The sequence below is a fragment of the Haliotis cracherodii genome, unplaced genomic scaffold (assembly GCF_022045235.1).
Source record: "Haliotis cracherodii isolate W230 unplaced genomic scaffold, xgHalCrac1.p SCAF_9, whole genome shotgun sequence".
In the NCBI taxonomy this organism is placed as follows: Eukaryota; Metazoa; Mollusca; class Gastropoda; order Lepetellida; family Haliotidae; genus Haliotis; species Haliotis cracherodii.
In genome coordinates, this window is record NW_027266343.1 from 57811507 (window position 1) to 57833939 (window position 22433).

The window sequence follows — 22433 nt, forward strand, 5'->3', positions numbered from 1 at the left end:
AGAAAAAACAGTTTAACCGTAAGTGCAAGCCAGCTGTAAAGCATGAATTACTTATTCCACTCAGGGATGGCAAATCATTTTAATATAAGTGCTGACTGTGTTATTGTTCAAGCAATAAAGGAGCGCTGTACGGTACAGGCGAGATCACGTGGCTTTATAGAGGTTTTATGTGGAACGAGTGTATGTGGACGTGCACGTCGTGGGCCGGTTCACGTCGTGGGCCAGTTCATGGTGTGTTCTTAGACAGACAACGTCACAGGACCTCGCACGTAGCACTTGAGTTAAGTATTTTAAAAAGTTTATCTGAAGGGTATGTATATTTCAACACGCACAGAAGTGTTGGAACATGTTTATGGTGGCACTCCAAACAGTGGCAACATTCCTAGTAACTACATAGTATTAACGGCGTAGAATGTACCCAGCGTCACGCATACACACGTTAGAACGTATGCAACCTGATACATTTATATATAGATTCTATATTGTGCAACGCCGCATTCAGCAATATGCAAGATATATACCTTTTGTTTGTTTGTTTGCTGTCTGGACCAGACAATTGAAATCATGAGCATCGATGCACGCAATTTGGATACGATGACATGCATCAACCAAGTCAGCGAGCCTGACCACCCGATCCCATTAGTAGCCTCTATATGACAAGCATAGTCTACTTTTCCGGCAAGCATGGGTTGCTGAAGACCTATTCATATATACTCACACGCAAAAGAAACGCAAGTCGAGTATGCAGTATACATGTTATTTATTTTCAACAGTAAAGACAAGACATACTAATAGGGCAAGATTGACAGAAATTTGATTGAGGACAGTTTAATGGATTAAAAGGCAGATGACATAATTGTTTTTTTTCAAATGTTAAGGGCTTACACAGTTTCGGGTCAATACCCAAAATGTCAGTCAATACCTGGTGTGACGACCATTAACATTGATCACTCCCTTACATCTCCTGTACACTGAGTGGATCAGACGATTTGTGAAGGCCCTAGGGATCCTCCTGCACACATCCAGAGCAGCTGTGCGTAGTTCATCGGCAGTTGTAGAGACTGGGCGCACATTGTGCAGACGCCTTTGAACCTCATCCCACAAGTGTTCGATGGGGTTCAAATCAGGGCTGAGGGCTGGCCACGGTAAAACACGGATGTTGTGATGTTGCAGAAAGGCCATGGTAGCTCTGGCAACATGGGGACGAGCGTTGTCCTGCTGGAAAATGTGTTGTTGATGTTGTGCAAAAAAAGGAACAACGTGGGGTCTGATCACTTGGTCGATATACCGCTGAGCAGTAACGCCTTGTCCCCGACCTTGACCAACATTCAGAAAGCACATGGGTCCAAGTCTCGCATTAAGTCCAATCCCTGCCCATATCATGACGCTAGGTCCACCCCATGGATCCCTTTCCACAACGTTTCTGTCAGCGAAACGATCACCTCGACGCCGCCAAATTCTGACTCTTCCGTCTGCATGGGAGACACAAAAGCGACTTTCATCAGAGAAGATGACACCCCTACACTCACGATGACGCCAATTGCGATGATCCTGTGCCCACTGAAGTCGTGCTTGTCGATGCCGTGGTTGGAGAACAGGACGACGTGCTGGTCGGCGACATCTGAGGTTGTTGGAACGGAGACGTTGGATCACAGTGTCCCGGCTAATGTGTCGATTATGTGTTCCTATGGTCTGTCGAGCACTTTCACTTGCAGTAAAGAAAGGATGTCGCTGGTGTTGACGGGTAATCTGCCGATCTTGTCGAGGTGTGGTGACCCTAGGACGACCGCTCCGAGGAAGGTCATCTGTGGTCTGTGTAGCATTGTATCGATGCAGGAGGCGGTAAATTGTGGTTATGTTAACGTTGAAATGACGGGCAACATCTTGGACAGACTTTCCAGCTTCCAAACGTCCGATAGTCTGGTTTCTCTGAATTTGAGTTATGTGTGGCATTGTTGACCAAGGAGTGGTAGGTCCAAGAATCGGCCACAGTTTTATACCCACTACAGAAATTGGTGCATGATACCTACACATTCATTGAAATGGTGCGTTTTGGCGATTCGTTTGTTATGCTTCCAAAATGCAACCAAAAATATTGATAACACCATCAGGCCTCACTACATGCTAAAACTCGTATCAATTTATGGTTCCGTGTTTGTTACCTATTTGCTTAAAACCACTTGCGTTTCTTTTGCATATGAGTATAGATAGCTACGCGATAAATCGCAAAGAACAATGAAAAACGAAGCGTGGTTTATCTTACGGTAAAACATTGTCCTATCTCATGTCCCTTGTCCTCATGTCTGGTCAAAAAAATTATGAGCCTAACAAACAAAACCAACAATTGTGAAAGTGTTTTTAATTCTATTTTTCAACACTCCTTGCTATTTAATATACATCTCATTTCCATTCCAGTCAGGACGACGTTTTCTGAAGCCAACCTTCAGGATCAACCTTCACCCTTTGAGGGTGAGAAAGCGCTTCGAAACCATATTTTCGCACAGCAGCCTTTGCAAATCGAGAGTATTGTCATGAAGTCGTAGAACTCCAGCAGTTAGCATTCCTCGCTGCTTTTCTTTGATAGAATCTCTCGGGCGATAAAGCAAATCAGCATAGCAGGCACCTGTAATGATCTTTTGACTTTCTAAGTAATCAGCAAGGACCACACCATTTGCATCCCAGAATACAGTGGCCATAACTTTCTTCACTGATCTTGAGGACTTTCTTTGGTGCCGGAGACCATGGATTGGCGTTTGGACTCGGGATCATAGTGGTAACCCATGTTACTAATCTCTTTTTGAATTTGACGAAATCCTCCTCAATTAGATCTAAATTGTCTCTGGCAACGTCAGTTCCCTTTTCCTTACGTTCAGAATTTAGAAATTTTGCACCCCTCGAGCAGACATCTTACTCATCTGTAAGTGTTCATGAATAATAGTTTCAATGTATCTATGGCTTAGATCTGTGTCTTCCTCAAGTTCAGCAATGGTAATACGTCTCTCTATCAGAATAAGTTTTTCTATCTCCCTGTTTAACTCTTGATTGATGGAAGAGGAAGGACATCCAGGCCTAGGGTCATCATCAAGGTTTGTTCTCCCAGCCTTAAACATAGCTGCCCAACGTTTAACAGTGGAATAGCTGGGGCACTTATCTCCATACACTTGTGACATGCGGTCATGAATTTCTTGGGGAGTACTCTTCTCTAAAGTCAAAAACTTGATGATAGCTAGGTACTCGTTCTTTTCCATTTCTGTGTCCATTTGGACCCTATCACGTTCAGCTGGCTGTCACTAATATACAGCAATATTCCCGTTATATCACGGTGGCCTGTCAGCAATACTACAGTTATATCGCGGAGGCTTGTAGTCAGTAATATAACACCTATATCACGGTGGCCGGTAGTCAGCAATATTACAGTTATATCACAGAGGCCGGTAGTCAGTAATATTACAGCTATATCACGGAGGCCTGAAGTAAACAATATTACATCTTTATCACAGAAGCCTGTAGTCAACAATATTACAGCTTTATCACGGAGGCCTGAAGTCAACAATATTACATCTTCATCACAGAGGCCGGTAGTCAACAATATTACAGCTTTATCACGGAAGCCTGAAGTCAACAATATTACAGCTATATTCCGGTGACCTGTAGCTACCCCTTCGATCAACTGTCCGTAATACGCTCAAATCAGCACGCATAAGCACCGGAGGGCCAATACGACCTCTGTGGGAGAACCTGGGTAACCAGGGTAACCTGTGTGAGAAGCCAACACTCTGACCATGAGGCTAAAAACCCTCCAGGCTGTGACCTCAATGTGAAATCTTCATACTCAACACAACAGTGAGTGAGTGAGTATGGTTTTGCGCCACTTTTAGCAATATTCCAGCAATATCACGGTGGGGGACAACAGAAATGAGCTTCACATATTGTACCCATGTCGGGAATCGAACCCGGGTCTTCTGCATGACGACCACTAGGCTACCCGACCGCCCCCTCAACACAACAGAGGAATCATGTTATGAGATATTGTTTATTTTGTTGACAAATGTATCATGATATATTTACAATGAATTATACACAAATAACAAATGTTATTTGGTGATTGAAGAGTTGTCAGTGAGCAGACATACATGGGGTCTCACAGCACTACTTTACACAAGACCTGATCCCGACAGCAACAAGCAGCTACAGCAGGACATGGCATACTTCATCTGATTCAAATGATGACATCTCCATCACATGTTTCACACCTAGTCCTCCTTGTTGAGTGATGACTTGTATCAAAGGGAGGCAACCCCAGCCCATTCCTTCCAACCACAACATTATCATTAACTGCCCTTGGCATTTAGATGATCATCAGAAATGAATGTGTATAATGCTCTTTCCTAGAACGCTGGATCGTGATCTTGGACCCCGATGGCAGCGGTATATAGGGAATCACTGTATATGAAATTTTTTGAAGGCAAATACATCTTTCTCATGTACAGAGTTAATTCTTTGTTGGGAAAACGACATCAGATGTAACGTTTTACATTCTACATCAGATGTAACGTTTTACATTTTACATCAGATGTAACGTTTTACATTTTACATCAGATGTAACGTTTTACATTAGTAAAATATGTATTCAGATAAAATATGCACAAATTCTTTCTGTGTGTGGCTCAGTGTTCCCTACAACCTCCTCTTCAGTTTCCCATGCCAGTAATATCTTACACCAGTAACCATTCAAATTACCAATCACACCTTCTGGAAATATCGCACAGCAGGTGTGTGTGAACATAAGATCACTTGTATCCTGAACCATTCTGGTGAGTGTTTCTTGAGACAGAACTATTAAAGAGCCATAGTTTCTATTCCAGTGTTACTGGATAGTGAGGTCAGCATGTGTGCTCATCACCCGCCCCCAACAGTCCTGTGAACACCCAACCTCCGTTGCACAAAGCAGAAAGTAGCAACATAACAATCTGAAAGGATGCGTGCTAAATAACAATATGAAATTTCAAATGTTTCATCTTTGTACACGTTTATACAAATCCTATACACGATGCTGATGAAGCAAGAGGACGCATGAAATTAATTTAATATGAAATACATATATTTGTACTGTTTTCATGATAAAAAAAGAAAAGATTCCTCTTTGACATTTTCTAAATTGAATAATGATGCATGATTCTCATGTACAATGTGATACACTGTATCTTGTTGCAAACATAGCATATAGCATTCACTGAAGAAATATATAAAACATTCAATGTTTTTGAACATACATCTTATTTTCCATGTATTTAATCTTGAATTAACTTGAAACATACATTCTTCACTGACCCCACTGCTCCCTCTGTCTAATGATGCAACAGTACTATTGCTAAATCATTTCCCTGGGAAAATCCCATCATGATCAAACATCTTCCCTGTATAATCCTGATCCATCTTTTCATAGTTTACCAATCACTTTCACTGTCTTCCCTTATCCTATCAGTTTCCTAATCACTTTTACTGATCTAATCCCAGTTCCCTAATCACTGTCGCTCTCTTCACTGCCGCTGACTCCCTCGCGGACGGAGATGTTGAACTTGTACTCCTGGTCGCAACCCATGTAGGCGTCACTCATGAAGAAGATCACGTAGTTGTAGTGACCAACAGAGGGCGCCACAAAGTCCAGCTTGACCTTGGCCTTCTGTTGCAGGGTCAGACGCTTGATTGACAGGAGGGAGTTGTTCTTGGGGTCGCCAATCACTACCCACCATCCCTCCTCACGTTTCTGAAAGTAACAAGATTGCTTTCAACTACTTTTTCTGAAAAGCTGATTATGAAAAAAACTCAATAGCTTGGAACACTATCTGAGTATGAATCTGATGAGATCTACGTCCTGGGGACAGGTGATATGACTTCAGTCCGTGAGTGAGTGGATGCTTCATGAGACCATCACTGAGTGTAATCAAAACAGTGGTGACAGTATACATGCAGTCTACATATGGAGTCAAGGGTAAATGTCTTTGATATGACACCGTTGGATCCAGAAGGCGAGAACACAACATATATTTGGACAGAAAACATCCATTTCCCTGTCCCCATACGGACCTTTCTTCTGCAGTTCTGATTGTGTGTCTCATCAGTATTAACTCTATAACTTCTTTGATAGGCATTTAGAAGTTGGAGTACTAAGTAAGGATAAGAATTTATTGATGAACTTCTTTATTACAATTAAGAGCAACGTTTCAGTGTAGGTTCTGACACTTGCTTGATAACGATGTTAGAACCTACACCGAAACGTCGCTCTTAATTGTAATAAAGAAGTTGTTCATCCATAAATTCTTATCCTTACCTAATCAACTCTATACTCTTATGTATTTAGTGATGAAATAATATATAGTTCTGAAAACAGAAAACGGATATTTTACTTGAAATAACACTTTAAGCCATGACTACATTCAGTGTAGCGCAGACCACGGTTAGTAAGAGTGAGTGAGTGAGTGAGTTGGGTATAAGGCTGCTTTTAACATTATCCCAAATATATTACACGGGGTGCCAGTTTAATGTGGGAGGAAAGCCCGAAGTGATGAAGGTCTTAGATGTTTACAACTTCGGTGAAACCCACGAGCTCGGATATGGTGCTGACAAACCTAGAAACATAATCGGGGCTAACCAGCATTCGAACCCACAATCATTTGTTTCTAGCGTGCCCAAGGGATGCAACTGTTCCACTACAGTTTTGTTGGTTTGTTTGTTGTTTAACACCGCACTCAGCAATATTCATGCTATATGACGGCAGTCTGTAAATAATCAAGTCTGGAACAGACGATTCAATGATTGACATCATGAGAATAGATCCAAGCAATTGGGATACAATGACATGCTTCAACCGAGTCAGCAAACCTGACCACCCAATCCCATTAGTCGCCTCTTACGACAAGCATAGTCGCCTTTTACGTCAAGAATCGGTTGCTGAGACCTATTCTAACCTGGATCCACCTGGTCAGTAAGAAACAACAAATAAATACACTATTGCCATTCTTGTCAAATAACATGCCTATTAACAAGAAAAGTCAAACATCCTGTATATATTTACCTGAGGGAAGAAAGGTGCGATGACGGGCCCGGACACTTCATCTTCTCTTTCCAGAGTCACAACTACATTGACGGTGGAGCCACTGAAACAGACACAATTGCTACAATTGCCTCAAAAATCGTCACATGTCACACCATTGATACAACTGGCACAACAATTGTCACATGTCACACCATTTGACACCTGACACAAAAATTGTGACATGTCACACCATTGCCACAGCTGACACAACAATTTTCACATGTCACACCATTGCCACAACTGACACAACAATTGTCACATGTCACACCTTTGCCACAGTTTACACAACAATTGTCACATGTCACACCATTGCTACAACTGACACAACAATTGTCACATGTCACACCATTGCCACAGCTGACACAACAATCGTCACATGTCACACCATTGCTACAACTGACACAACAATTGTCACATGTCATTATGTCATTTATTCGTAATGACAGATCTACAGTGAATAAGTGAGTTATGATCCCACTTTCTGCAATATTCAGCCAGTAAACTCTTTAACCTGTAGCCTACCGAGCTACCATGTAGTGACTGGACGTAGTTCACAATATATAGGCTACAATCTTTTAGCATTGAAAATGTTCGCTAAATTTGAAAAGAATCCATGCAGTAGTTTTCAAGTTATAGATCAGACAAATGTTTGAGTAAAAAAATCCCATGTAAAAAAATGAAAAATAGCTGGGGTTTTTTAAATAGAAAATACAAATATTGAAATCAAACTTCGCACTGCACCCTCTTATTGGTATAGAAAGTGTTTTACAAGGTTGAAGGACGGATGGAATTCCTTGGTAGAACAATATACCCCAGCCCGTTAAGGTAGTGCGTATGATTAATGAGAGTTCTGCTGACCTGTGGATCTGCTCCTTTTCCTGCACCTCGTATGTCAGTTCGATGTTGGGGTAGCGGTTACAGAAGCGTGCCACGTCCGCCATCTCTGCCTCGGTCAGCTGCAGCAGCTGGTTCCGCTCTTCGTCCTCCATCTCCATCACATCAAAAATTGTTTCACTATTCTGAAAAACAGTACACAGCATTAGTTCCCATTGTATCAGACACCAAAAAATAAGCAAGTATTGGCCACAAATACATCTGAAGATCACCATTTTAAACCCATATATCCCAAGCCCTAGGACAAAGATACTCAGTTCATACAACCTCCACGGTCTTCCATCAGTTCATACAACCCCTAAGGTCTACCATCAGTTCATACAACCCCCACATTCTCCCATCAGTTCATACAACCCCCATGGTCTTCCATCAGTTCATACAACCCCCACGGTCTTCCATCAGTTCATACAACCCCCACATTCTCCCATCAGTTCATACAACCCCCATGGTCTTCTATCAGTTCATACAACCCCCATGGTCTTCCATCAGTTCATACAACCCCCACATTCTCCCATCAGTTCATACAACCCCCATGGTCTTCCATCAGTTCATACAACCCCCACAGTCTTCCATCAGTTCATACAACCTCCACGGTCTTCCATCAGTTCATACAACCCCCACGGTCTTCCATCAGTTCATACAACCCCCACATTCTCCCATCAGTTCATACAACCCCCATGGTCTTCCATCAGTTCATACAACCCCCATGGTCTTCCATCAGTTTATACAACCCCCATGGTCTTCCATCAGTTTATACAACCCCCATGGTCTTCCATCACTTCATAGAACCCCCACATTCTCCCATCAGTTCATACAACCCCCATGGTCTTCCATCAGTTTATACAACCCCCATGGTCTTCCATCACTTCATAGAACCCCCGAATTCTCCCATCAGTTCATACAACCCCCACATTTTCCCATCAGTTCATACAACCCCCACATTCTCCCATCAGTTCATACAACCCCCACATTCTCCCATCAGTTCATACAACCCCCATGGCCTTCCATCACTTCATACAACCCCCACATTCTTCCATCAGTTCATACAACCCCCATGGTCTTCCATCACTTCATACAACCCCCACATTCTTCCATCAGTTCATACAACCCCCACATTCTTCCATCAGTTCATACAACCCCCATGGTCTCCCATCAGTTCATACAACCCCGACATTCTCCCATCAGTTCATACAGCCCCCATGGTCTTCCATCAGTTCATACAACCCCCATGGTCTTCCATCAGTTTATACAGCCCCCATGGTCTTCCATCAGTTCATACAACCCCCATGGTCTTCCATCAGTTCATACAACCCCCATGGTCTTCCATCAGTTCATACAAACCCCGCGTTCTCCCATTGGTTCATACAACCCCCACGTTCTCTCATCGTCATCTGTATGCAGTCATCAGTTCATACAAACCCCACATTCTCCCATCAGTTCATACGACCCCCATGTTCTCCCATCAGTTCATACAACCCTCACATTCTCCCATCAATTCGTACAACCCCGAAGTTCTCTCATGGTGATCTGTATGCAGTCAACAGTTCATACAACCCCCACGTTCTCTCATGGCCACCTGTATGTAGTCATCGGTTCATACAACCCCCACATTCTCTCATGGCCACCTGTATGTAGTCATCGGTTCATACAACCCCCACGTTCTCTCATGGCCACCTGTATGTAGTCATCGGTTCATACAACCCCCACGTTCTCTCATGGCCACCTGTATGTAGTCATCGGTTCATACAACCCCCACGTTCTCTCATGGCCACCTGTATGTAGTCATCGGTTCATACAACCCCCACGTTCTCTCATGGCCACCTGTATGTAGTCATCAGTTCATACAACCCCAACGTTCTCTCATGACCACCTGTATGCAGTCATCAGTTCATACAACCCCCACGTTCTCTCATGGCCACCTGTATGCAGTCATCGGTTCATACAACCCCAACGTTCTCTCATGGCCACCTGTATGTAGTCATTGGCTCATCCTTCCCCTTTGTACCTTTTCCTGACACTTCTTGATGATCTCTGCTGTGAAGTGTGGCAGTTGTTTGAGATACGAGTCCTTGCCCCACATGGCCTGGGTGACCATCTGTGCCAGCTCCATGGCCGCCAGCGCGGGACTCAGCCACCCGTTGCTACTCAAGACGTCCACGCAGGCCTGGATCAAGCGCACCGCCTGCAAGGAATAACACATTTACAACTGCCATCCGCGTATTTCCGGAAATACAACAAAAACTCTTCCTTCATATTATTCTCATTTTAAATAGTAACCTGTGATGCATCTGTGAAGGTTTTTGGTGTGCCCAAGAGACGAACTCTGCACAGTGAATTTCATAACATTACTGAACCCTGATAATTTTAAATGTAGTTAATACTTGCAACTAGCGATTACACACACCAGCATATAGCAACAATACACTATGCAGAGAGAGAAGATGAAAATGACCATACATGTACAGTACATAATAGTCACATGTTCTTAAAAATATATCTGCAATTAGAGTGATCTCCCCTCGTCGAGTATTGAGTAAGTATTCGAGTCTTGCTGAGACTCTCGTCTTGAGTACTGGCTGAAGCCTTAACCAACATGTGAAACAAAATGTGAACCAACATGTGAAACAAAATGTAAATCAACATGTGAGACAAAATGTGAAACGAAATGTGAACCAACATGTGAAACGAAATGTGAACCAACATGTGAAACAAAATGTGAACCAAGATGTGAAACAAAATGTGAACCAAGATGTGAAACGAAATGTGAACCAACATGTGAAACAAAATGTGAACCAACATGTGAAACAAAATGTGAACCAACATGTGAACCAACATGTGTAACAAAATGTGAACCAACATGTGTAACAAAATGTGAACCAACATGTGAAACAAATGTGAAGCATGTCGTACCTTGCTGAGGATGTCCTCAGTGTCCGACTGTAGTTCGGCCGAGAGCTGCATGCGAGACAAGTGAGCCTGGAGCAGCAGGTTGGTCTTCATGTGGGGGTCGTTGAACTTGGGGTTGGTGGCCTTGTTGGGCAGCCGAGGAGCAAGCTGTATGAAAACATAACGTGAAATGTGAACATCCAACCGTTTCATAGTTAGAACAGAGTGTTTGTAAACCATCTCCTTGACTATCAATATCAACTGCCATACTCACTGCCCTACAGTTACCAGGTACTCATCCATATCTCAAAATGAATCTTCATGATTTACTCAGTGTCATGTCCTCTAGTTAGTTACACTCAATGACAGGTCTGCACAAATTGCAGTCATAAGGAAATATGCTCTGGATAGGTAGGTTCATGTCTTATTATATTGAAGACATGAAGCAATGCTTTCCTCAGTATAGGATTGTTTGTTTGTTTGTTGTTTAATGCTGCACTCAGCAATATTCCAGCTATATGATGGCGGTCTGTAAATAATCAAGTCTGGACCAGAGAATCCAGTGATTGACATCACTAGCATCGATCCACGCAATTGGGATATGATGGCATGCATCAACCAAGTCACCAAGCCTGACCACCCCTAACCATTAGTCGCCTATTACGACCAGCATAGTCGCCTTTTATGGCAAGTTTGGGTTGCTAAAGATCTTTTTCAACCCAGGTCTTCACGGGTATCTGGATAGGTAGGTTCATTTCATTATACATGGCAGCCACAAAGCAATGCTTGGCTCAGGACAGATAGATGTATGTCTTTATCATACAGTTGGAAGTAGACTAGATACTCCAAAAGCAAATGTAAGAATGAGAGAAACTTGCCTGTCTGAGGATGGCATCTTCACCATGCCGAATGGGAATGTTTTCATTTTCAGCAGCATTGGAGATGATCTCAATGAGGCCCTTGATCTTTGTCTTGTTGTTCAGAGACATACTGAACAGCTCTGCAAACAACACATTGCATACAAATCAGTTCCAATTTTAAACTCAAGAAATGATTACGACTTCAGCAAATTGTTATCAGTAAACTGGACATTTCCACATGATCCTGTTCTACTTGCATGGTTGAGTGAATGAGTGGAGCCATGTTAAAGCTATGTAACACTACTGTAACAATGGGACAGCTATGTAACACTACTGTAAGAAAGGGACAGCTATGTAACACTACTGTAACAATGGGACAGCTATGTAACACTACTGCAGTGGCAATGTCTCAAGGACCCCTCACCTATGGTGGTGTAGTTGATGTAGTAGTAGGCAGCGATCATGCCAAGATTAAGTGGTGCCACGTCCATGTCATCCTCAACACTGATACACTGAAATAATCAAAATAAAAAACGTTAAGGTGCATTTTAACATCACTACCCTTAAAAAAAAGGTTCCCGGCATGAAAAGCTTGTAACTAAATCATGTCCTGCCTACTCAGGTCAAAGAAAACTAATAACTAGCTCTGATGTGATGTTTTCACAATACTGAGGAGCACAGCCATGCAGAAATATAATGTTTAAGGTAAAGAGTTGAGTGTCTTACCTTGGAGTGTTCGAGATTGTTGATGGTGTTTTCCACCAGCTCTGACAGATGGTCTGACAAGTGACGATGAGACACACCTGGGGAGACAACAGATTGAGTAAAGAAACTACAGAAAAACATGGCCCTGCACCAAGCACAGCTCACATATCCCTTCAAGGAGCTGGCTCATGACAAAAGAATATGGACATATAAATTTGCTCAAAACTAACATGGCATGTTTTTGATGAGACTAAGTTTATGTTTATTCCATCTGTGTTAACTCTCAATGCAACAGTACTTTTAGGTTGACTGTAAGGTCAGACAGAAGAGAATTCAAAATAGTTGAGCTTTTGACATCATCCTAAAATAAAATAATGGAATTTCTACAGGGAGGCAAGCATGGGATATTAAGGACTATTCTGCACTGTAAATCCCCACAGGGACACAAGCATGGGGTACTGGTGACCTATTCTGTCCTGGAATCCCCACAGGGAGACAAGCATGAGGTACAGAGGACTATTCTGCCCTGGCAGCCCCACAGGGAGACAAGCATGGGGGTACTGGTGACCTATTCTGGCCTGGAATCTCCACAGGGAGACAAGCATGGGGAACTGAGGTCTGTTCTGCCCAGGAAGCTCAAGGGGTGAGACTGGACTTCATCTGCTCACCCTGGAGGTTGTAGTAGTTGGGATTCTGCGTCATCCTCCTGTAGATGAACGTCCATGTCAGGTAGTCCACAGCATCCTGCTTGTTCTCCACCGTCTTGGTGACGATCTCTGCATTGAAGTGGTCGTGCAGGCAGTGGTCCAAGTGACTCTGAGACAGAAAGTTGGAGTGAGTTAGTAAGTGAGTTGGGGTTTAACACCAGTCCATGGTCCATTTTTAGTCCATAAAAATCCATGCAAAAAATTATCAACGGTTGTCAAATTCCATCCAAACCTGAAAGCAGTCACTCTGTTTCTGCTTATTATTTGTACAGAGTTTTAGAAGGGAAACTCACCTCCACAGGCAGAGGTTAGGGTTAGGGGGGGTTAGGGTTTCAGAAGGAATTAACTTCACAGGCAAAGGTAAGGTTAGGGTTAAGATTAGGGTTTCAGAAGGAAAACTCACCTCCATGGGGTTAGGGTTAGTGCTTCAGAAGGAAAACTCACTTCCATGGGGTTAGGGTTAGGGTTTCAGAAGTAAAACTCACCTCCATGAGGTTAGGGTTAGGGTTTCAAAAGGAAAACTCACCTCCATGGGGTTAGGGTTAGTGCTTCAGAAGGAAAACTCACTTCCATGGGGTTAGGGTTAGGGTTTCAGAAGTAAAACTCACCTCCATGGGGTTAGGGTTAGGGTTTCAGAAGGAAAACTCACCTCCATGGGGGTTAGGGTTAGGGTTTCAGAAGAAAAACTCACCTCGATTGGGTTAGGGTTAGGGTTTTAGATGGGAAACTCACCTCCATAGGGTAAGGGTTGGGTTAGGGTAAGTGTTAGGGTTTCAGAAGAAACTCACCTCCATGGGGTTAGGGTTAGGGTTAGGGTTTTAGATGGGAAACTCACCTCCATGGGGTTGGGGTTGGGGTTAGGTTAGGGTTAGGGTTTTAGATGGGAAACTCACCTCCATGGGGTTGGGGTTGGGTTTGGGGTTGGGGTTTTAGATGGGAAACTCACCTCCACAGGCAGAGGCTCGTACAGGAACTTCTTGAAGAACTCCTTCTTCGAACTCTGGCACATGATCAGGGCCTTGCCTGGAACAGACACAACATGTCACTTATTTAACAGGGCTATATAATATTATTATTATTTTACCTGCATACATAAATATCTCTAAATTGTTACTGGGGTCTAACTACTTTACTCACATACTTCTTTAATATACAGAACAACCTCTTGGACTCACAGGCCCAGAGACCATACCAAAAATACTTTGGTTTCATAGTATGAGACAAGCTGACCGTGGATATAAAACCATATTATCTACAAAGATTCTACTACCCCTACAAGTTAAGCTGCACTCAACCCGAATATTTCACATCTTCAGTGACTGAGTTATTTCTTCCATACTTGATGGTCTAGCAATCATGGTTAAGTTAGAAATTATCTTGCATATTTTACTGAAAACAATTAAAGATGAATTGATACGAATCAGACATATGTATTTGGCTGTTAGGACGAGCATTTCTTTAATTCTTTCATGCCCTACACATGCTGCTACTTGTCAATACAAGCGGATAAGGGGATGTTTTTAGCCCTGCTTTAGATTTTCATTTATTCAAAATTTACACATATTAATCTAGAGCAGTGGAGGGCATTCGCAACATGACAATGTCATCATTTCTGACCTTCCTTGTCTGACAGGGGCCTGTTTGCCTTGCCCACCATCTGCAGCACATCCGTGATGGGGTAGTCCTCGTACCTGCAAGTCAAGTCAAACGGGCATGATCATAGCCTGAAGCATCTTCATAGCCTTAACCCCACAATAAAAGAAAGCTGTCTGGTGTTCTTAGCAATTTGTTTTACTGGAACATGAAATATTGTCTTTCCCACCTCCTTTTCCCTACCACTGACAATCACCATCCAATCCCAAACCCAAACCTAACCATCTTCAATCACGCCCATCCTCAACCCCACCCCTCCTCAGCCCCACCCAACCTCGACCCCATTCTCAACCCCACCATCCTCAACCCCACCCATCCCCAAACCCACCCATCTTCAACCTCACCCAACCAAATCCATCGCCAACCCAACCCATCTTCAACCTCACCCAACCCAATCCATCCCCAACCATCTTCAACCTCATCCAACCAAATCCATCCCCCCCCCCCCCCCATTCTCAACCCCAACATCCTCAACCCCACCATCTTCAATCTCACCCAACCCAATCCATCCTCAACCAAATCCAACCTAAACCCCACCATCTTCATGCTGACCCAACCCAATCCATCCTCAACCCCACCATCTTCAACCTCACCCAACCCAATCCATCTTCAACCTCACCCAACCCAATCCATCCTCAACCCCACCCAACCCAAACTATTCTCAACCCTACCCATCCTCACCAAACCCAATCCATTCTCAACCCTACCCATTCTCACCAAACCCAATCCATCCTCAACCCCAACCATCTTCAACCCAACCCAAGACAACCTCAACCACCCGAATACTCAACCCAACCCAAACCAAGACAACCTCAACCCCACCAATCCTCAACCGTCCTCAACCCAACCCAACCTCAACCCCATCCAAACCCATCCTCAACGGAACCCCACCCAAACCCATCCTCAACGGAACCCCACCCAAACCCATCCTCAACTGAACCCCACCCAATCCCAACCACAACGGATCCCATCCAAACCATCCTCAACCCCTTAACCCCACTATCAGTACAGACATGTTTTATTGACTACCAAAACGAATTTGAACCAGCATGTGCTTGTTCATCAACATGATCTTCTGGCATTTTCAGTTGTACAGAACCACACAGATACTCACGAGTGTGTCTTTCCATCGTAGTACTGCGTATCCATGACAACTATAAGATGGGCAGCCATGTTCATGCCCCAGGCCAGACTCCGTGACGCTACAACAACCTGGATGGCTCCGCTGTTGAACAGCTGCTCCACAACTTTACGCTCCATCTCGTTCAGACCCTCATGAAGGTATGCAACTCCGTTTGTCAGCGTCTCCTTCAGTGTCTGTCGACAACACAAAAATAACCATGACAAAAATATCCATGTTGGATTTAAGAAATAATGATTCCTACAATGATTGTTGTGTCTTAAGAAAGTTAGACAAGGTCATAAACAAGAAATTCCTACATGATATCATCAGTTACTGTAACACTTTGAAATGAGACGTACTAAATAATTCATTTAAGGTTCGGTAATGTAGCCGTGTTGGCTGGTCATGCAGAAGACCCAGGTTTGATTCCCCAAATGGGTACAATGTGTAAAATTCACATATGGTGTCCCCAGGCATGATCTACCTGGAATATTGCTCAAAGTTCCAGAAAACCTGACTCACTTGCTCCAAGATTACTGCATACACGTGTGTGTGTGGCTGCTTGTACTAGTCAAGGCTGATGCTAATTTATAATGCTAGCCCACTGAGATACCATGCCGCAGTTTAACATGAATACCCCACTCAGACAGTATACTGACTCTGAGCCGACCAGTCCTTGCCCCAAGAACCATCTTGTAACGTCTTTTGGTATCACGCGGCCGGGGATCAACCTGGACCTTCTGCTCTCCGAGTGGACACTCTACCACTAGCCCACGGATGTGGTCCAAAAGTAAAGGAATAACCTTGCAAGCTACATAAAAACAGTGGAGAATATTCATCAATCCCAAACACCATTGGGAGAACATCAATGATACTCATTCTGTAGCTATGGTGTCCATATCCTGGTGAAGCAAATGGTAGCAGGCACCAACCTTATCCGACACTTTCTCCAGGAAGGGCTCCAGGTCGGACTCCACAACATGGAGGAAGCGACTCTGCGGCTTATCGTCAGGCCCTGGTGTGATGTCAGCGGCCGCGAAGGTGAGGATGTCGATAGCTGTCAGTCTTGTCTGTTTCCTGGATGGCACAAACAGGACCACGGGCTTCCGGGGAGAGTACTTCAAGATGGCTTGGTACGCTGGCTTGGCCATTGCGATGATCCGTGAGGCATTGTGAGAAATGTTAAATCCCTGCAAGAGTAACATATGACTTACTGATATACAACTGCCCACACACACATTCTTGCATCAGTTAGGAGATAAACATAGAGTTAGAAATATTGAGCTATGTTATCTAATGATTTGACAATGCTCAATGACATATGGAACCGAACATTTAATAGATCTGTTAAGTCCAAAAATGAATCGACACACATACCCTGTATCCTACAATAGTTAATATTATTATTTGGAAAATACTACTACAATAATTGAGAAATAAGTACTAGCTACCACAGTGTTGCATATTTCAAATAGTCTGTTTTAATGTTATGTTAATGTGATTTGAAACCTCTGCTTGATCAGTCAGAAACAAGCATTTCCAAACTCATTCATAGGACTGGCCCAGCACATAGCAGTACCCTACTGTCGTAACACTAAACACAGGCTCCGGCTTGTCATAACACTAAACACAGACTCAGGCTTGTCGTAACACTAAACACAGACTCCGGATTTTCTTAACACTAAACACAGACTCAGGCTTGTCGTAACACTAAACACAGGCTCCGGCTTGTCGTAACACTTAACACAGACTCCAGATTTTCATAACACTAAACACAGACTCAGGTTTGTCGTAACACTAAACACAGACTCGGGCTTGTTGTAACACCAAACACAGACTGAGGATTGTCGTAGCACAAAGATTGTGAAACTTGGCCCAGAGGAACAATGATGTGTCAGGATGGACCCAAGCTTGTAGTCACTGACCTGGATGTGGAGCTCCAGGGGGACGGGTCTCACGTTGGGATGGAAGTTGAAGAAGGCGGTGGTGCCACACCCCAACCACTGTGCAACGTCCTTGGCATTGGACAGCGAGGAGCTCAAGGCCACGATTCTGATGTTCCTCTCTAGCTGAGAAGAGATATACCTCATCCTGGAGCAGATGACCTCCAGCACCGGCTGCAACACAATGGTTGATTACCATGGTTACAGGAAAGTTTTGTTAAATAAATCACCTAGAGATAGCACACTGAGATACAAGATGTTATCATGGCTAAACAACAAACGACAGTCTACTAAGGAAAAACTAAATTTTGAGTGAAAATGTCTTTGCCGCCTGCTTATGATGTTTGTTTGTTTTGTTTTTTTGTTTATTTATTTGATAACGCCACACTCAGCAATATTCCAGCCATATGATGGCATTCTGTAAATCCTCAAGTCTGAACCAGACAATCAATCCAGTGAGTGAAATGAGCATCGATGCATGCAATTGGGTAACGATGACATACATCAACTAAGTCAGCGAGCCAGACCACAAAATCCCATTAGGCGCCTCTTACGACAAGCAAAGTCACCTGTTACGGCAATTATGGGTTGCTGAAGACCTATTCTACCCTGGATCTTCACAGGTGCCAGCTTATGAATATGATTTGTCACTTGTGGTGGAGGTGGTGTTTGTGAAGATGAATGCTGTACCACATTTGACACAAACAAGTCATATCAGCGACTCCAGCACACAACAATAAGGTCCGACACAGGTGACTCTGCCAACAAGTCTAGATCTAAACTTACCCCGACTTCCCATCCAATCAGGTGCAGCTCATCCACAATGAACAAATTGACATTCTGAACGTTCTTCCTCTGCTTCCATCGCCGTGACAACACGTCCCACTTCTCGGGAGTGCTGATCACAATGTTTCCCTGTGAGAAGATTAACATTTACAATCATCATCAGAATGTGGAAACGTTTGATATTTCTTCGTAAGGCTACTTACTCTTATACTTATGACATGAGGGATTGTTTTCAACAATTAAATTATTTTAACTATATCATGGCAGCCTGGACATGATAGATCGTGGAGACCAGCCTGACATCATCAGTGAGGTCTTGTGGCTTACTGAGAACCTGTTCTACTGTAGAATTCTTGTTTGTGGAAACTTGCCACCTGTTAACTATTTTCCACAGTGGTAACCTGCCAAGCGTTAGAAATTGGCACTAGTCCTGTAGTCCTTGACAAACTGACCAATAGTTAAGGTATCATGAGGACTAGTAGCTAGTTATTTGCCATTTTTAAGGGTTTTGCTGTATGTCATCATAAATAGGACTAGCAGCGTTAAAAATTGGCACTAGTCCTATAGTCCTTGCCAAACTGCCCAATGGTAAAGGTATCATAAGGACAAGTAGAAATTTGCCCTTTTAAAGGGTTTTTCTATATGTTATCATTATAAGGACTAGTGGACTAAACATGTTAGTTTCTACTGCTGCCTACCTTGGCAAGGAGCTTGAGATCTGTGCCAGTCTCCCCAGTCAGGAGGACGACCTTCTTCCCCAGTTGGACAGCGAACTTGTTGTACCAGTCATTGTACACCTACACGAGGGAAACAGGGGCTTAGTTAGTATGATATTTATTGTGGATTGTGATTTTTTACTTCTCGATACAAGTATTTGTTTTGTTGGTTTGTTGCTTAACGCCGCACTCAGCAATATTCCAGCAATATGACAGCGGTCTGTAAATAATCCAGTCTGGACCAGACAATCCAGTGATTGACATCATGAGCATGGATCCACGCATTTGGGATCGATGACAGGCATCAACTAAGTCAGACCAACCGATCCCGTTAGTCACCTCTTACGACAAGCATAGTCGCCTTTTAGGCAGGGTTGCTGAAGACCTATTCTACCCCGCATCTTCATGGGTCTGATACAAGTATCGATCATGGTCACACACTAAGTAAAGAGTATCAATTCTATCAAAACTCCAATTACTTGTCATAATGCATTGTGTAAACGTACATATTTATATCCATTGACACTGCCAACTGTAAATCGTTAGTGTGCCAGGTATTTGGCTATCCTGTCTAAGAAATAGATGGATTCCACACCACAGATAAGGGCACATGCAAGTATCGCGGCACCTATTGGATAGTGAGCAAGGTATTGTGATACGTATCGGACCGCACAGTTGGTGCTTCATCCCAGGCCTAGCTAGAGTTGAGTATCGCCTGTTTTTTTGCAATACGATTCGTATGACGATATGGACTGACATTACTACTGGTATCACGATACACCACATCGAATAGCAAGAAATCTTCAAATCACTGAAATACAGCTCTAAAACCTTTTTCTTCATACATATATTTATTGTTATCTCAAAACCTTTAACAAAGAAAACCACAAGAACAAAATAGGTTGAAGAGAAGGGATGGTTATTAAATGTAACAGTTAGTCAGATATGTCCCTGTTCTATTTATAGTGTATCACGATCTCACAAACTGGCGATTTAAGTATCGTGTGTACCTAAGTATCGATGATAACATAGGTAACAGTGAAACGGCCCTAATCACAGCTAGTTTGGCTGTGATTGGTTAAAAGAGAAACAACACTAAATCCAGTAAGCATCAAGATCAGTGACCTTCCTTCATTTCACAGGTGTAGAACAGACCCGTGAAGATCCGAAACAGAATTGGTCTTCAGGAACCCACGACTGCTTGTCGTAAGGGGCGACTAATGAAATCGGGTGGTCAGGCTCGTTGATTCGTGATTGATTCATGTCACTGTATCCCAATTAAACAGAATTGCAATTGGGATACAATGACATGCATCAACCAAGTCAGCGAGTCTGACCTACCGATCATGTTAGTAGCCTCTAGCGAGCATAGTCGCCGTTTACGGCAAGCATGGGTCGCTTAAGACCTATTCTCTACCCCGGATCTTCACGGGTCGTATTGAACCAATGTCTGTTGCCCCACCTGCTGTGCCAGAGCCTCCATGGGCGCCACGTACACACACCGGCCGTCAGGGGTCTGGGACAACATTCTCAGGATGGCAAACTCTCCACAGATAGTCTTGCCGCTGCCAGTGGGGGCACCAATGAAGACGTTGTCGTCACTGTTGTAGATGGAGTTGAACACTGAAGAAACAACATTTATATCAGATACTGAAAGAACCTCCTCACTACAGGTGCTTGTCAACAAGGTTACCATGGAAACAAATATGCAACAGCATAAAGGCATGTTTGGAAATTTCTACTAACTTTCACACTGGACGTGAGGACGTGATATACCGTACCCTTTTAGGTTGGGAGTATAATTAAAAGACTAATGTGAAACTAATACAATATTAAGTCTTGCATTGTTTGACATGATGACAAAGCCTAAAATGCCCTAGATTTGGCAGATCGCTTGGGAGGAAGTTAGGATACTAAGGTAGGTATCTCACATAACATCCTGTCCTATATAAAACAAGTGGCACTTAACAAGATCTATTTTCCAGCTTCACAACATCATGGCAAGAATCAATGTGGTCATAATCAGAATACAACAAGTATTTGTCACAAAGTGACGAAATGTCCCCCGCCTGTATATACACCAGAGTACCAAATATGAAGACAATCCAGTGTTTAGTTCTTGAGATATTGCGGCAACACTGTTTTCCAACTCCAAAAGCAGATTTGCCTGCTGTGTCCTTGAAAATGGGGTCAAGGTCACCAAAACCGACTGGTGTCTGCGGAGTCTGTATATACACCATTATTCCAAATATGAAGACAATCCAGCGATTAGTTCTTGAGATATCGCGGCAACACCGTTTTCCAACTCCAAAAGCAGATTTGCCTGCTGTGACCTTGAAAATGGGGTCAAGGTCACCAAAACCGACTGGTGTCTGCAGAATCTGTATATACACAATGGTTTCAAATATGAAGACAATCCAGTGTTTAGTTCTTGAGATATCGCGGTAACAAACAGGTGGGACGTACGGACGTACGTACGGACGGTCGTGAATACTATATCCCCCGCTTCGAGCTTTCGCGCAGCGGGGGACAACAACAGACAGTTTATCCATTAATTCTGCAGCATTTTATGTACGAACATACACTGATTTCATTAAAACCTTGCCACACCAGGTCCCAGAAACCCTGCTCCCAGAGACCCTTTGAATTGCAAACCTAATTTCTAAGATATCTCCTAAATACTTTTCAGTTCTGCTCCGGACATGAAGCCCACTGCCTTCATTCCATTCAGGGACCAAGTTCAAATTCATAAAATTTACATAAAAGAAAAGAAAAATTTGGAGGAATCATAAATAGCAAAAGGTATGTACCAAGTTTTGTAAAGTTATCTCTTATGGTTTCCAAGTTCTGCTACGGAACGAAATGTGACGGAGGGACGGACGGAGACCGTTTCAATATCACCAACCAACTTTGTGGTGGCTGGGGATAAATAGAGTTATGACAAGGACCCTGTGACTTGCAACCTAGTTGAACAGAGTAACTGCTGCATGCTGTCGGCACTACCTTGAGTATGGATGGGGATAAATAGAGTTATGACAAGGACCCTGTGACTTGCAACATAGTT

At 43.3% G+C, this 22433-nt stretch overlaps 1 protein-coding gene across 1 annotated transcript in view; it reads right to left on the bottom strand.

Annotated features, from left to right (window-relative positions):
- Positions 1–4037: 4037 nt before the first annotated feature.
- LOC139452118 (U5 small nuclear ribonucleoprotein 200 kDa helicase-like) overlaps positions 4038–22433 on the bottom strand; it is a 52448-nt gene continuing 34052 nt past the window's right edge. The window contains exons 29-45 of the mRNA XM_071233443.1: positions 20832–20992; positions 19352–19450; positions 18654–18782; positions 17850–18041; positions 16857–17114; positions 15916–16118; positions 14766–14839; positions 14095–14171; positions 13110–13257; positions 12463–12539; positions 12161–12248; positions 11755–11876; positions 10901–11044; positions 9996–10172; positions 7955–8115; positions 7076–7157; positions 4038–5767 (exon numbers count right to left, since the gene is read on the bottom strand). Coding sequence (XP_071089544.1) covers positions 5522–5767; positions 7076–7157; positions 7955–8115; positions 9996–10172; positions 10901–11044; positions 11755–11876; positions 12161–12248; positions 12463–12539; positions 13110–13257; positions 14095–14171; positions 14766–14839; positions 15916–16118; positions 16857–17114; positions 17850–18041; positions 18654–18782; positions 19352–19450; positions 20832–20992 — 2438 coding nt within the window. The 3' untranslated portion in view covers positions 4038–5521. The remainder of the gene's footprint in view (positions 5768–7075; positions 7158–7954; positions 8116–9995; positions 10173–10900; positions 11045–11754; positions 11877–12160; positions 12249–12462; positions 12540–13109; positions 13258–14094; positions 14172–14765; positions 14840–15915; positions 16119–16856; positions 17115–17849; positions 18042–18653; positions 18783–19351; positions 19451–20831; positions 20993–22433) is intronic.